General features: G+C 37.7%; 1 protein-coding gene across 1 annotated transcript in view; it reads left to right on the top strand.

Annotated features, from left to right (window-relative positions):
* Positions 1-15,729, top strand: part of Mep1b (meprin A subunit beta) — a 47,512-nt gene that overhangs the window by 24,178 nt on the left and 7,605 nt on the right. The window contains exons 5-9 of the mRNA XM_071602595.1: positions 7,059-7,176; positions 7,872-8,050; positions 9,678-9,896; positions 10,930-11,082; positions 12,544-12,759. Of these exons, the coding sequence (XP_071458696.1) occupies positions 7,059-7,176; positions 7,872-8,050; positions 9,678-9,896; positions 10,930-11,082; positions 12,544-12,759 (885 nt within the window). The remainder of the gene's footprint in view (positions 1-7,058; positions 7,177-7,871; positions 8,051-9,677; positions 9,897-10,929; positions 11,083-12,543; positions 12,760-15,729) is intronic.

Below are 15,729 nucleotides of genomic sequence, written 5' to 3'. Positions count from 1 at the left end.
TGTACATTTGCTTTAAAAAGGAAGCAAATGAACACTGAAAAAATCCCATGTGATTCAGCCTGAAATTTGATGTGTTTTGATTAATATTGGGATCAATTCAACCAACATTTATGCAGAGCTTAAATGTTATTGGATACTAGGGGCATAAAGATTAGGAACATACTCTGTATTTTAAGGCATTAGTTTCTCATATGTTCAAGTTTTAAATATGAGTAAAAAGCATAAATAACCAACCAAACAAAACTTTAACGACGACATTGTTTTACCAACATTTTATTTTGCCAAGACAGGGATTAACAAGAACACACTATCTTTTATCGTTGTGTTTCCATAAAACAAATAACATTATTAGTTCAGTGTTAGGTCACTAAAAAGTCAGAAAAACCTACTGCAAAACTAAGGACAGCTTTTATGTATTTATTTATTTAGGGTACCTGGGATGGAACAATCCAGGGATGCTTAACCACTGAGCCACATCTCCAACCCTTTTTATATTTTATTTAGAGACAAGGTCTTGCTAAGTTGCTTAGGGCCTCACCAAGTTGCTGAGGCTGGCTTTGAACTTGCGAAACTCTTGCCTCATCTTCCCGAGCTGCTGGGATTACAGGTGTGCACACCCGGTGACCAGCTATGGACAGCTTTTTGTATCCAGTTGTGATTTAAAAAAAAAAAACCACCACACATTGTCCTCATTTTACCTGTGGACTGGTGACTGTGATGTAATTGACCAGGATCAGTTTAGATATTGCTCTTTGAGAAAACGTTGGGGAGAAAAAAAATGATGTTTCCTTAAACACATTTCAGTTGAGATTCAGATAAATCAAAATTTAATTAAAATAGAAAAAGCATTATGGTTAGTGATATGTTCAAAGAGCTCTGAGGGCACATTGGAGGAAATTTCACTCAACCTAGACATAAAGGCATCTGCAGTCAGGAGAAGATGACAGTATGTAGCAGGGCTGTGGTGAAGGTCCTGCAGATCGTACCCCATACATTTGTGCTTGGAAGAGGGAGAGGTGGGATGGAGCCAGGTTTGTGTTCTGTTCACCAGGAGACATTTGTTTCTTTGAATGAACAGGTTGTTCACCCACCTGGCCATCCAGCACTTGCAGCACCGCATCTGTCCAGATGAAGAGTCCCTTTCCAATTGACCCCATCTGGGCTAGTAGGGCCTCTGATAACAAGAGAAGGGTACTTTAGGCAGGTGGCCCAGTATGTGCAAAGGGATTAGATCTTTCTTCTGTATTAATTCCAAAAATTCTGGAAGAAATTGATGGAGATGGGAGAAAACTCCTACTTGGAATTCAAATTGGGATTGTAAAACTAATGACAGCAAATAGTTGTGACACAGATTAGGAAGAACTTGAATCTTGGTATAAGACACCTTGGTGTGTATACTGATGGTAAGGTAGAGCAAAAAAACCAATTTTTTTATTGTGAAGGTAAGAGACTCATCCTTTCATTTTATAATAATTACTGTGGTTACAGTATAAAGATGTTATTAGGGGGGCAAAAAAGACAGTAGGAGATCATTTAGAATACTATCAAAGAAATTCAGGGAAGAAATGAAGAGATTCTGAACCAAAACTATCTCCAGGAGATAGAAAAGAGGGGATAAATCTAGAAGAGACTTAGGAGGTTACTGTCAGCTTTGGTGATTGACTACGAGAGTCAAGAAGATGGTTAGTAAAGATTGGATCTTAGTCAACTGGGTAGTGCCTTTAACAAGAATGGGGAATATATCTTTTAAAAAATTCTTTTAAAAATATCTATTTACTTATTCTTTTTAGATATACATGACAGTAGAGTGTATTTTGACATATTATCCATACAGGGAGTATAACTGATTCTAATTAGAATCCCATTCTTGTGGCTGTACATGATGTGGAGTTACACTGGTCATGTATTCATAGACGAACATAGGAAAGTCACATCCAATTCATTCTACTGCCTTTCCCACGCCCATTCCCCCTCCCTTCCCTTCATTCCAAGACTAGAGAATATATCTTAAAGAGGGTAGGTTAGTTTTCTGGAAGTTATTTGTCGGCATACAGAATTTAAATTGCATCTCTAACTTGTGGTAGTGATATCAAAGTGTTGATGTGTGGTCTGATCATTAAAGATACAGAAATATTTGGGAATCATTAGGATGTAAGAGATAGTTGAAGCCATGGGTGTGAATGAGTGTCTCTCACAGTGTCTTGTCAATAACTGACACTTCACAGATAACTGGATTATACTGAGCGATCCAGAAAGATTATGTTGAGTGAAAGGAGAGCCAAAGATGGAACTCAACCTGGGAGAACAACTTTGGAATTGCTACAGGAGCAAGATCTGATCAAAGTTATTTATTTTTTTAAATTACTTTTGTAGTTGTATATGGACAGAATGACTTTATTTTATTTATTTGTTTTTTTTTATGTGGTGCTGAGGATCGAACCCAGTGCCTCACGCATGCTAGGCAAGTGCTCTGCCACTGAGCCCCAGCCCCAGCCCCTGATCAAAGTTATTGAGAAAGGAGGACTGGCCTTAAATGTGTATAAAAAACGCAGTGGGCTAGAGAAAGCCAAGGCAGGAATAATTAACAGTGTTAGAAGCTCTCAGAACTCATGGAATATGAGGAAAGAAAGATGTTCGTTGACTTTTGGAGTTGGGGAAAATCTGAAACACTTAAAGGATTTTTTTAAAAAAAAATTTGAAGAACTTTTATATTTAATTTTTATATATATCTTTAAAAATATTTTCGTAATATATTCAAATTAATGAAAGACAAGTGCACTTTAATCTGATTATATCACTTAGTCTATTTTTGCATGTATTCCAATCATGCCTAAATATCTATTTTTAAGTAACATTATAAACAATATGAAAAATGTCTTGCAGGTAGGAGCTATTTTTCATCTTATGAATCTGAGGGCATATTATAGGCAGTTAAATATTTTAAAAATAAATAAATAAACATATTATCTGAATTGGATGTAATAGGTTGAAAATTCAGCCTAGATCCAAAATGTGCACATTTTACATAGTTCTAATCATGATGTTTTAAGGTTTTTGTTCTGCTTTTTTCATTTTGTATTATTGCATTTTTTTCATGTTACATAATCTTTTTAACAGAATGAAACTTCAAATTTTTGTAGGTCAATTTTTATTTTCAATTATGTGATTTTGAAGTACTTTATCTCCATGTAATATGGTAAAATCAAATTTATTTTCTGCATTCAGAATAAGAGAAGTGTTTCCTCACATTTCAGAAATGTGAAACATTTCCAAGTAACTCAGACTAAGGAAATTATTGAGAAAGGCCACTCTCACATGAAGCAAAAATGAACACCGTGAAAGGTATTCAGGAATGACTTCTGGAAAGTCTTCTTTCTCAGGCTCTCATAGGCCTACCTAAGAAATTGTATCGTAGGGCTGTAGATGAAACTTCAGCTGTGGTCTGGCTGGTAGATGTGGCCCCTTTGAAAGGGGTAACACTTGGAGCATCCATTTCTAGCTTCTAGTGAGTAAGTTACAATTCCTTGCCTGAGTGCTCAGTTTTGGAGAAAAATCTTATGGGGTGGAGGCTAGATGTGAATTAAGTGGGTGTGAAAATGAAGTGGAAGGGGGTCTGAACCTGAAGAGACCAAAGAGGGGATGATAATCCTGCATAATTGCTGGCTGAAACCCTAGGATTTTCAGGGACTTACCCTTTTCCTTGGGAGCCAAGGTGGCTGTTGTTTTTTTTAAATTGGTACATTATGATTAAATATAATAGTGTGATACATTATGCCATATTCATACATGCACAAAACATAATTTGGCCAACTTCATTTCCCAGTATCTTTCCTTTCCCTCCTTTTTTGGGAGCCAAGGGACTTTTATGACATGATCCTGGTGGAGCTTTTCTACATCCATGATGCAATCAATAAAGGCTTGCGGTAGGACAGGCATATGGCAAATGAACATCTTATCGTGGTAGAGGTCTTTCCTGCTAATACTACTCTCATGTGTACTCACATATTGCATTTTCAAAACAGTCCAACATGGGTGGAAATTCTTATCAATTTTGATGAAAGGCTTAGATTAGCAAGTCCTGCTTACTTTCTATTCTAAAATGGTGATGTTGTGGTTGGTTTAATCCAGGCTTATTTTAAGAAAAAGTTTGATTTGAAATAGTGATACAAATGTGATATTTTTAGTTCAGAACATTTTATTTATTTATTTATTTATTTATTTATTTAGTTAGTTAGTTAGTTTTTGGTACCAGGAATTGAACCCAGGGGTGCTTAACCACTGAGACATATCCCCAGCCCTTCTCTCTCTCTCTCTCTCTCTCTCTCTCTCTCTCTCTCTCTATATATATATATATATATATATATATGTATATTATTTAGAGACAGGGTCTTGCTGAGTTGCTTAGGACCTCACTAAATTGCTCTCCTTAGAGAATATAGCTTTGAACTCTTGATCCTCCTGCCTCAGCCTCCTGAGCTGCTGGGATTACAAGAGTATGCCACCCTACCCAGCTATAGTACAGAATATTTTGAAATGATTTAAACATTTGACAAGAAATTACTATACCTTTTGTAGCTATTAATGCAGTCATTAAGATAATGATAAAGATTTAGTGGTATATTATTTAGTAAACAATAGTTCATATAATATTATATAGACTGTAATTTTCATTTTTTTATAAAAATACATGTGTGCTCTGTATGTACCATAAGCAAAAAGTATGGTAAGGGTGATTATTTCTCAGTGATAGGATTTTAAATTCCCTTCTTTTTGTTTTTAATGCCTTTTCCAATGTTTTCACAGTAAACGTGCATTACTTACGTGGTATTGTAAATGGTTCATCTCTGAGGGCCTGTTATGATTTATGGATTTTGAGGCCTTACCAATGACAATCATATACTTGTATTTAATTCAGCTTGGACAGAGGTGTTGCAGGTCATCCTCCTTGACAGGGTATACAAAAGTTATGTAGGAAGGAACTTCCTTTATTTGGAACTTCATCTTTCTTTCTCTTCTTATGCTCACAGTAACATTGCAAAGTTGATTTTATTTCTTCACTAAACTGATGATAACAGCAAAGCTCTTAAGAGTAATTAAATTAGCAAAGGTTATAGGTCAGAAGTTAGGTGAAGATGCATGAGAACTTGTTATGTCTGGCCCTGGGGTCCTAGCATTTCCTATTCTCCACTACTACTTCCAGGCAGGCCACCATTCTTCACTTAAGCAGTGCCTGACTCCATTTGTGTCAGACCCTCCTTTCAGGTCACCCTCAAAGTTTTTTTTTCCCTCTATATTTTGTTGCTTTAATGTGTCTGCCTTCTTTGAGCTTCATATCTCTCTAACCCATGAGCACTATTTTTATTTCCTAATAGTTCTTAACTCCATTTTGGTCATGGACTTGGTTGCAAACCTCTCGAAAGCTCTCCTTAGAGAATATAGTTTGCAGGTATAGATAGAGGAAAAGATACATTTACTTTGCATTGCTATTTTATGGACCTTCCCTTCTCAAGGTCCTTGGATTAAAAACTCTGCTGGGGCCTTTAAATATAAATGGTAGTTCCTTAGATAAAGCAAGTAACATTGACTGTTCATTTTTTTGTGGAAGAGGCGGGTAGTGGGGATTGAATTCAGGGGCACTTGGTCACTGAGCCACATCCTCAGCCCTATTTTATATTTTATTTAGAGACAGGGTCTCGCTGAGTTGCTTAGTGCCTTGCTTTTGCTGAGGTTGGCTTTGAACTCAAAATCCTCCTGCCTCAGCCTTTCGAGCAGCTGGGATTACAAGCATGTGCCACAGCGCCTGGCTTGACTGTTGCTTTTTTTTTTTTTTTTTTGAGAGAGAGAGAGAGAGAATTTTTTAATATTTATTTTTAGTTTTCGGTGGACACAACATCTTTATTTTATTTTTATGTGGTGCTGAGGATCAAACCCAGTGCTCCGTGCATGCCAGGCGAGTGCGTTACCGCTTGAGCTACATCCCCAGCCCCAAATTTATTTTTTATTCTACTTTGTTATATATGACAGCAGAATGCATTGCAATTCATATTACATGTATAGAGTACCATTTTTCATACCTCTGGTTGTATATAAAGTATATTCACACTGATTTGTGTCTTCATACATGTACTTTGGATAGTAATGATCATCACATTCCACCATTATTAATTACTCCATGCCCCCTCCCTCTGCCCAATCTAGAGTTCATCTATTTCTCCCAGGCTCCCTCTCCCTATTCCACTACGAATCAGCCTCCTTATATCAAAGAAAACATCTGGCATTTGGTGTTTGGGGATTGGCTAACTTCACTTAGCATTATCTTCTCTAACTCCATCCATTTACCTGCAAATGCCATGATTTTATTCTCTTTTACTGCTGAGTAATATTCTACTATGTATATATACCACAGTTTCTTTATCCATTCATCTATTGAAGGGCATCTAGGTTGGTTCCACAGTTTAGCTATTGTGAATTGTGCTGCTGTAAACATGGATGTTGCTGTGTCCCTGTAGTATGCTGTTTTTAAGTCCTTTGAGTATAGACTGAGGAGAGGGACAGCTGGTTGACTCTGTTGATTTTGATCTATGTTGTATATCCTCCGAGATAAAGAAACACCCTTCCTATTGTTTAGTAATGCACTGCTAATGGACTCCAGAAAAATATAAGGCAAAGTAAGGATTCTGAAGAATAATCAAATACTTGAATAGAGTACTTAATTGGTACTGTATACTAAATTTTATAAAAACAAAATGTTGGAAATTCTTGAAGGAACTAACTCATGATAGTCCATAGAGTACATAGCCTATTTCCATGGTGAATTATTCAAAGGTGATTATTTTAATATGTGTATTTTTCTTTTTACTTGTTTATTTGTTTTCTTTCTACATTTTTTATGGGTGCATTAGAGTTGTACCTAGTGATAGGATCTGTTGTTACATCTTTGTACATGCACACGATTTAATAATCTAATTTGGCCAGTGTCACTCCCCAGCACTCCCCCTCCCCCTTCCTCTCATACCCTGGTCCCTTTCTTCTAAACCTCTCCCTTGGTTTTCCTTCAGGTGTGAATGCTAAAGCGGTTATCCTCCAGGCATTTGATCGCTATCGCCTGAAAACATGCCTTGACTTCAAGCCTTGGTCTGGGGAAGATAACTATATAGCATTTTTCAAGGGCACCGGGTAAGTGGAGGGTTACTAGGGGTTCCGAAGAGACTGTTGTACCTAGGGAATCACCTCACAGTAACTGCCCAAGGCCCTGACCATTAGGGTAGGGCCATGGCTTCTTTTGCTGTTGGTTGCAGAGCAAGACAGCTAGGTCTAGTTTCCCTGGCATAAAAATAATGTTTTCACACATTCAACCAGACTTTCAATGTTAAAATGAATGTGACTGAATGTCATCTATTCCACAACCTTGTGGATTTCCACCCATTTGTAATTGAATACTCTTTATTCTCTCTTAAATAAAAACACTTTTGTGTGCCTGTGTGTATTTAACTTAATTTTAACCTAAAAATTATTCTTACCTAAGAACGTGGGAGCATCTTTGCTTGGAGCTCAGCATTCTGAGTGGTTGCTGTGCCTGGGAAAGCCCTTGTAAATGGGCACAGGAATACCTAGGATGATCTCATAGACTGAAACTTCCAGGAATATCAGGACCAAGCTGCCTGGGGAATCACTTGCTCCTATGTTAATATGTAGCATTAGGGCAAGTTCTCTAAAGATCTCTGGCCTGCAAGGTTTTTCATGCCTCACCAGGATTGTGAGAGAAATGCACAGTGTCTCAATCTAGGGAAGGGCCAGGGGGTGGGCATTCTCCTGGAGACCTCAGTGTGCATCTCTGTAACACTTCCCCCTCTCCTGTAAACTCTCCTAAGCTGCTGGTCCTCGATAGGAAACAGGCGTGAGGGGAAGCAGCAACTTTCCATTGGGAACAATTGTGACAGGATAGGAACCGTGCAGCATGAGCTCTTGCACGCGCTGGGATTCTGGCATGAGCAGTCTCGTTCTGATCGGGATGACTATATCCAGATAATGTGGAACAGAATTAAACCAGGTACATTTCTCCTCTCTCTCTCTCTCTCTCTCTCTCTCTCTCTCTTTACATTTTTAGACTAAAAATGTTAATGCCAATGGTTAATAATTGAAAAACTGACATCTTGCTGCCTTACTTGATTTATCCTCTAACTCAGTGTAATCTGAAGTACCTTAAAAGTCGTTGGGTGCTACCATACAGGAATCACAGAACTGTGATTTAGAGCTATATATAACATAGAAACTAGTGTTTCTCAAGACATGTTCTATGGGATACAGTCCCACATATTCTTACACGTGTCCAATGGGAAGGAGTCTGAAGTCAAACTAGTTCAGGTGAAAAGAAATTAAAAGTGCAGTTAGTTATATGATTGCCTGGCTGCAAACTAAGAGATTTCTAGAGCAAGCGAAGTGTTTTAATCTATGGCCTCACTCTTTAGTATTCTCACAGTTTTATTTTGGATAGGAACTTCTGCCCATATTTGATAAGACATCTATATATCTTTGGAAATCAGGCACACCTCATTATATCCACAAAATCACCTGATTTCAAGTTCTGATCAATTGCCCTTGACTGTGATGCTGAGTTGCGTGGTATCTTCTTTAAATATATTCATTTTAGTTAAAAAAATATTTACTTTCAGTACTAGGGGTTGAATCCAGCAGGCTGTACCACTGTACTACAGCCTCAGCCATTTTTATTTTATTTTTTAATTTTTGAGATAGGGTCTCCCTAAGTTGCCTAGGCTGGTCTTGAATTAGTTATCCTCCTGCCTCAGCCTCCTGAATAGCTGGTATTACAAGCATCTGCCACTGTGTCTGGCCAAAAATGAATATTTTTTTCCTTTCCTTATTTTTTTATCGGTGCATTAGAGTTGTACATAATGATGGGATATGTTGATAGCATATTCATACATGTGTGCAATATGATAATATAACTTGACAAATGTCACTCCCCAGCACCTCCCAAATGAATATTTTTAATTGATAAATTGTAACTGAATACACCTATGAGCTACAAAATGTCATTTTGATATATGTACTCAATGAGGAACGATTAAAACAGACTAATTAGCATGTCTATCATCTCACTTGGTGTTTTTATAAGACATTTTAAAACTACTCTTAGCAATTTAGAAATGTAAAATAAATTATTATTAACTGTTGTCACCATGATTTATACGTATCTACAAATATTCCAGCAATCCTGGAAAACGTCTCTGACCATGTCAATCCTTTTTCTAATGATTCTTGTCTATATTATTCCCAGGTCCCATTTGAACCACCCTTCCCAAAGTCCTCTTAATTTTATCTCCATTTGCTGTGGAGATGAAACTTAAACTTCCGCCCTGGCTGGCCCATAATCCTGACTGTTTCGTTACCACTTTTTAGAGCCTTGGATCAGGCCCGCATATTCCAACTTGGGACATGGAATCTTAGATATATTTAGTGTGATTGCTGGAATCACAATTCCAAGTGTGAATATTATATTCTAAGATAGGAAGATGTTAAACACTCAAGGTACAATAGATCCTTTGCATAAAAGTTTGCTATATTTTATTCTCCTTCTCTAAGTGAACAGTGTGTAGAGAAGATACATTGGTTTTATGAACATCAAGTAATCAAAGATTTTTTTATGTACCACTTAGGTCGAGAGCACAATTTTAATATTCATAATGACAAAGAATCAGATTTCCTGAATGTTCCCTACGATTACTTTTCTGTAATGCACTACAGTAAAATTGCATTCAAAAGTGGACAAGACCCTACAATTATAACAAAGATGGCAGGCTTTGAGGATCTGATTGGTCAACGCATGGATTTCAGTGACTATGATCTCCAAAAGTTGAATCGACTGTATAACTGCTGTATGTGACAAGTTCTTTGAAATGTGCTGTATTTCCCTCTGCTATGTGGAAGAAAATGATGGTCTGTGCCATTGGGGGTTTCTGAGAATATTTATGTTTGACTTTCAGAAAAACAAAGTAGTACCCAGATCCCAGTTTCTCACTCAGTTGTAGCATTTTTCGTCTCTCAAGGTCTGTCTTTGAGTTCTTTTTTTTTTTTTAATTTGTAATTGGATACAATACCTTTATTTTGCTTATTTATTTTTATGTGGTGCTGAGGATCAAACTCAGGGCCTTGCCTGTGCTAGGCAAGCACTCTACCGCTGAGCCACAACCCCAGCTCTGCCTTTGAGTTCTTAAAAACAGCTTGAGTCCTTTTAGGAATACACCTCAGGCAGGGTTTTGAAGCTGTTCCTAATTCAGACATGGACCCAATTTGATATTCAAACCTCTTTTCAGCTAAAATGGGGTACACACATTTGTAATATAAATAGGATCAAATAATCTGGGTTGTGGCTTAATGACTTGAATAACAAGGGGAGTGTAGACTCAGTTTCTACAAATAGATAATTAGAAGAAAATAAAAGGCAATATAGGGCTGGGGTTATAGCTTAGCAGTAGATCACTTGCCTCACATGCGTGAAGCACTGGGTTCGATCCTCAACGCCACATAAAAGTAAATAAAATAAATAAATAAATATTGTGTCCATCTTAAAAAGAAATCTTTTTTATTTATTTATTTTTTAGTTGCAGATGGACACAGTACCTTTATTTTTATGTGGTTCTGAGGATTGAACCCAGTGCCTCACACATGCGAGGCAAATGCTCTCCTACTGAGCCACAACCCCAGCCCCTTAAAAAGAAATCTTAAAAAAAAAAAAAAGACAGTGCAGCCTATGTATGCTGATCCACAGAGGAGGGGTCTCCAGCTCAGATCAGCTAGGTGTTCCCCTCAATGATGACCTTCTAAACCTTCCTCAGACTTCTGTGATAAGCTCAGTTTTTTTTTATTACTTAGATTATGATGCTTTGTTAATAATTTTTTTTTTTGCAGCCTCTTCCTTGAGTTTTATGGACTCATGCAATTTTGAACTGGAAAACATATGTGGAATGATACAAAGTTCAGAAGATAAGACTGACTGGAAGCGAGTTTCAAATGTTTCTGGGGGTCCAAAGACTGATTATTCCAACATGGGAAAGTGTAAAGGTAACAGGACTGAGGGACTTCTAGATATTATGTTCAGTGGCCCCCCCGTTTTCCTTTTACTATGAAACACTGGGATCTTATCTTTCATTTCTGTCAGAATTATCAATGATAATCCATTTGGTTGCTACAAAGGAATGAGCTTTGTGCATTATAAGGACATGGGTGATATCTTTGCTTTTATACTCTGAGAACATTTTTCTTTCTAGTTTCTGGGCTGCCTCTCTCTCCTGCCCACATAGTAGGCTCACTTCTCCTAAAGCACTTACAGCTGCACCTTGAGTTAGCCTGGGGACACACAGATACTGTGGCTTTCTACCTACCTGGATTTCAAGCCCTACTTTAAAAAATTTTTTTATTTGTTCTTTTTAGTTATACATCACAGTAGAATGTATTTTGACAGATCATACATACATGGAGTATAACTTCCCATTTTTGTGGTTGCACATGATGGTCATGTATTCATATATGAACATAGGAAAGTTATGTCTGATTCATTCTACTGTCTTTCCCATTCCCATCCTTCCACACTTCCCCTCACTCCCCCCGCCCCACAAGCCAGTGAACCTTCCCTTCTCCCTGCTCCCACCTACTGTGACTCAACATCCACTAATCAGAGAAAACATTTGGCTTTTGTTTGTTTGGGATTGGCTTATTTCATTTAGCATGATCGTTTCCAGTTCCATCTGTTTACCAGCAAATGTCATAATTTCATTCCTCTTTAAGGCTGAGTAATAGTCCATTGTGTATATATATCACATTTTCTTTATCCATTCTTCTGTTGAAGGTCACCTAGGTTGGTTCCATAGCTTAGCTATTGTGAATTGAGCTGCTGTAAACATTGATGTGGCTGTATCGCTGTAGTATGCTGATTTTAAGTCCTTGGGGTATATGCCAAGGAGTGGGATAACTGGGTCAAATGGTGGTTCCATTCCAAGTTTTCTGAGGAATCAAGCTTCTACATTGGGCTGAATTTCTATTCCCCTTTTGCACATTCCCAGAGGGGGAACAACTCTCCATGCTGTCTTACTGATGGTAACTACTCCCACTTACAGCTTGGCCAGGGATGGGAATGTTTGAAAGATGCTCCTTGCAGAATATCTGTCTTTTGATCCTGCTTCTTAGGTATAACCTGAAGGCTTATATTGGATTTTTTTTTTTTTAAATTAGTATTTTATACATAAGCTTGCTTTATCTTTACAGCTCATAGCAAATGAAGATAAGTGAAGATCAGTGCCCACAAGCAAACTGCTACTATTGTAATTAATATTTTTATAAGTAATAGATTGGGGTTGTGTTCTGTCAGTCAGTACTAGAGATATAGCTTAGACTCTTGAAGTTTCTCCCTGGGGATTTACCTCCTGGTACTAATTGGGCCTAACCTAACTAACATCACTATTAACAAACACACATTCCTCTAGCCAGCATCTGTTTTTTTTCTCAATTCTTTTGTCCTCATACTAGGTTCTGGTTTCTTCATGCATTTTAACAGTAGCTCTGTGAGTGAGGGGGACACAGCAGTGATGGAAACTAGGATGCTGTACCCTAAAAGAGAATTTCAATGCTTGGAATTTTATTTGCATAACAGTGGAAGTACAAATGACTACCTGAACATATACGTCAGGAATTATGCTGCAGATGATGTAAGTGGTCATCGGATCCTTGTGAAACAAATAAAAGGTAAATATTAATATTTTTATTTTGGGGGTTCAGAGTTCTTTGTTTATTTGATGCAGCAACTTAATATAGCAGAGGTTACTGACTCACTACTTAATCTTTTTTTTTTTTTTTTTTGGTACCAGGGATTGAACCCAGGAGCACTTAATTTCTCTGACTCACTACTTTGTGAATACAACTTGATCTTTGTTTCTTAAGGAAGCCAAAGGGAGGCTCCTTTGCTGTGTTTTATTTTTTAGTTTTAAAAACAATTTTGAGGGCTGGGGATGTGGCTCAAGCGGTAGCGCGCTCGCCTGGCATGCGTGCAGCCTGGGTTCGATCCTCAGCACCACATACAAACAAAGATGTTGTGTCTGCCAAAAAACTAAAAAATAAATATTAAAATTCTCTCTCTGTCTCTCTCGAAAAAAAAAAAAAAACAAACCAATTTTGATAGTGGGGATTGAACCCACGGGTGCTTAACCACTGAGCCACATCCCTAGCACTTTTTTATATTTTACTTTAAGGCAGGCTCTCATTAAGTTGCTTAGGCCTCGCTAAGTTGCTGAGGCTGATTTTGAACCTATGATCCTCTTGTTTCAGCATCCTGAATTGCTAGGATTACAGAGATGTGCCACTGTGCTTTTGCTGTACTGTGTGACACTCAAAAAATAAAACTGGGCCACATCCATGTTTATAGCAGCACAATTCACAATAGCTAAATGGTGGAACCAACCTAGATGCCCTTTAGTAGATGAATGGATAAAAAACTGTGGTATATGGGCTGGGATTGTGGTTCCAGTGGTTGAGTGCTTGTCTAGCATGCACCGGGCACTGGGTTCCATCCTCAACACCACATAAATGTAAAATAAAGATATTGTGTCCACCAAACACTAAAACTAAAAAAAAAAAAAAAACCCACCTATGGTATATATATATATATATATATATATATATATATATATATATATATATATATATAATGGAATATTACTCAGCAATAAAAGAGAATAAAATCATGGCATTTTCAGGTAAATGGATGGAGTTTGAGAATATAATGCTAAGTGAAGTTAGCCAATCCCAAAAAACCAAATGATGAATGTTTTCTCTGATGTAAGGAGGCTGATTCATACTGGGGTAGGGAAGGGGAACAAGAGAGAATTAGATGAACTCTAGATAGGACAAAGGGGTTGGAGGGGAAAGGAGGGGACATGGGGTTAGAAATGATGATGGAATGAGATGGACATCATTATCCAAAATACATGTATGAAGACACAAATGGTGTGAATTTACTTTGTGTACAACCAGAGATACGAAAAATTGTGTTCTATATGTGTAGTATGAATTGTAATGCATTCTCTGTCATATATAATAAATTAGAATTAAAGAAAATTAAAAGGAAAAAGAAAAAAAGAAATATAACTTGGTTTCTGGAATTGTGCAGTTCAGTCCTTAGAAAGTAATAAAAAAAAATTAAAAGGAAAAAAGAAAAAAAATAAATATAACTTGGTCTCTGGAATTGTGCAGTTCAGTCCTTGGCAAGTAATAACCGTGCAATGAGAACTAGCTTAAGCACAATGGGAAGGGTTGCCAGCTCATTGTAACTGAACTATGGAATGGATGAGGGAGGAGCTGGCCTCAGGGGCCCCTGGACCTGTCCCTGAACATTGCTGGGGACCTTGTGTTTGATCTCAGAATGGCCTTGTTCATACACTGGGACTTAGGCTGTTTAGTTTCCTATATTACCTCATACCCCATGTGCCATTTGACTAGAAAAGGGACTCCTTTAATTTCCAGCTTAAAAAATAAATGCCACCAAAGGATGCTGAGTGTTATGACTTGGACTAAATGCAACTTCCTGAGTACAGAGGCGGGTACTCATCCTTCAACCCAGCCCTGAGTTGACCACCTGTTAAAGCAGATGGCCAGGATGGTTCCCTGGGGAAGGCAAGGGAAGGGCAGAACGTGGACTGGCAAACAGATGACCGTGTGCTCTGCAGGTTGACCTCTTGGTTTGATGAACTGAGCAAAACCTATTATGAAATAGACCCACATGATGCTGTGTTATGCCATTTCCTCCCCTCTGCTTAACAATAGAAACAATCTGAAATACAGAGGCTATTTTTCTTTGTGAACACCTATGAGCAGTGTGGTTCTTAATCTCACTAAGAATACGTACACAGTATGCACACACATCATGTATGAAATTAAATACAATATATAATTGTAGATATGAAAACCATGTATAGAAGTCTCATATATGCATTACAAATATATATTATATATGTATATGAATCTACATACTAATATATATATGCATCACTGTCCAGGTTTGAAGGGAACTCCTTCTCCTTAGCAACTGTGAGTGACTCGCTGATAAGCAAACACAAAGGGATCTTAAGAAACTAGCTAGGGGTACAAGATGAGAGTTGAGAAGGAATTGCAGACAGGGAGACAAGAAGTGATATACCAAATATCAGAGAAATATTTTCAATACATGTATGAATTCAAATTTAAGTCACTAGTAAGTGATCTGAGGAGTACCTAGTAGGATGTGGACCTTCCAGGGTTTGGTAGATCTCTGTTTTAAATACTGCTGAAAAGGTGATTGTGCACGTAAAGAAGGTATACCAATCAAACTATAAAAATATTAAAGGCAGCATTGGCCGAATATCACAAAGTCATGGGCACAGGTGTTGAGTATAGAGCTTGCTTGACTGTTAGCTACCAGAGAATGGCAGGTAATTCATAAGTTGGGCATGGAGAACTCATGAGTCACACACTACTGCTTGCTTACCTACCTCTGGCAAAGGGTGACCTCCCTGAGAAACAACTATATATGCATTCAGATATTCTAGAGAACAGTGTGACTTCCACCGAAATACCTTGAAATCCTGGGCTGGAAAAGTGAGATCATACCTCTGATCTGTAGGAAGCAATACCTCTTGGATGATCTAGGAAGATTAGAGCTCTAATGTTCATTTGCCTGTGATG

This window comes from Marmota flaviventris, chromosome 16 (genome assembly GCF_047511675.1).
Source record: "Marmota flaviventris isolate mMarFla1 chromosome 16, mMarFla1.hap1, whole genome shotgun sequence".
Lineage (NCBI taxonomy): Eukaryota > Metazoa > Chordata > Mammalia > Rodentia > Sciuridae > Marmota > Marmota flaviventris.
Note: the sequence above shows the minus strand (reverse complement) of the source record. Positions and strands in the feature narration are given on the sequence as shown.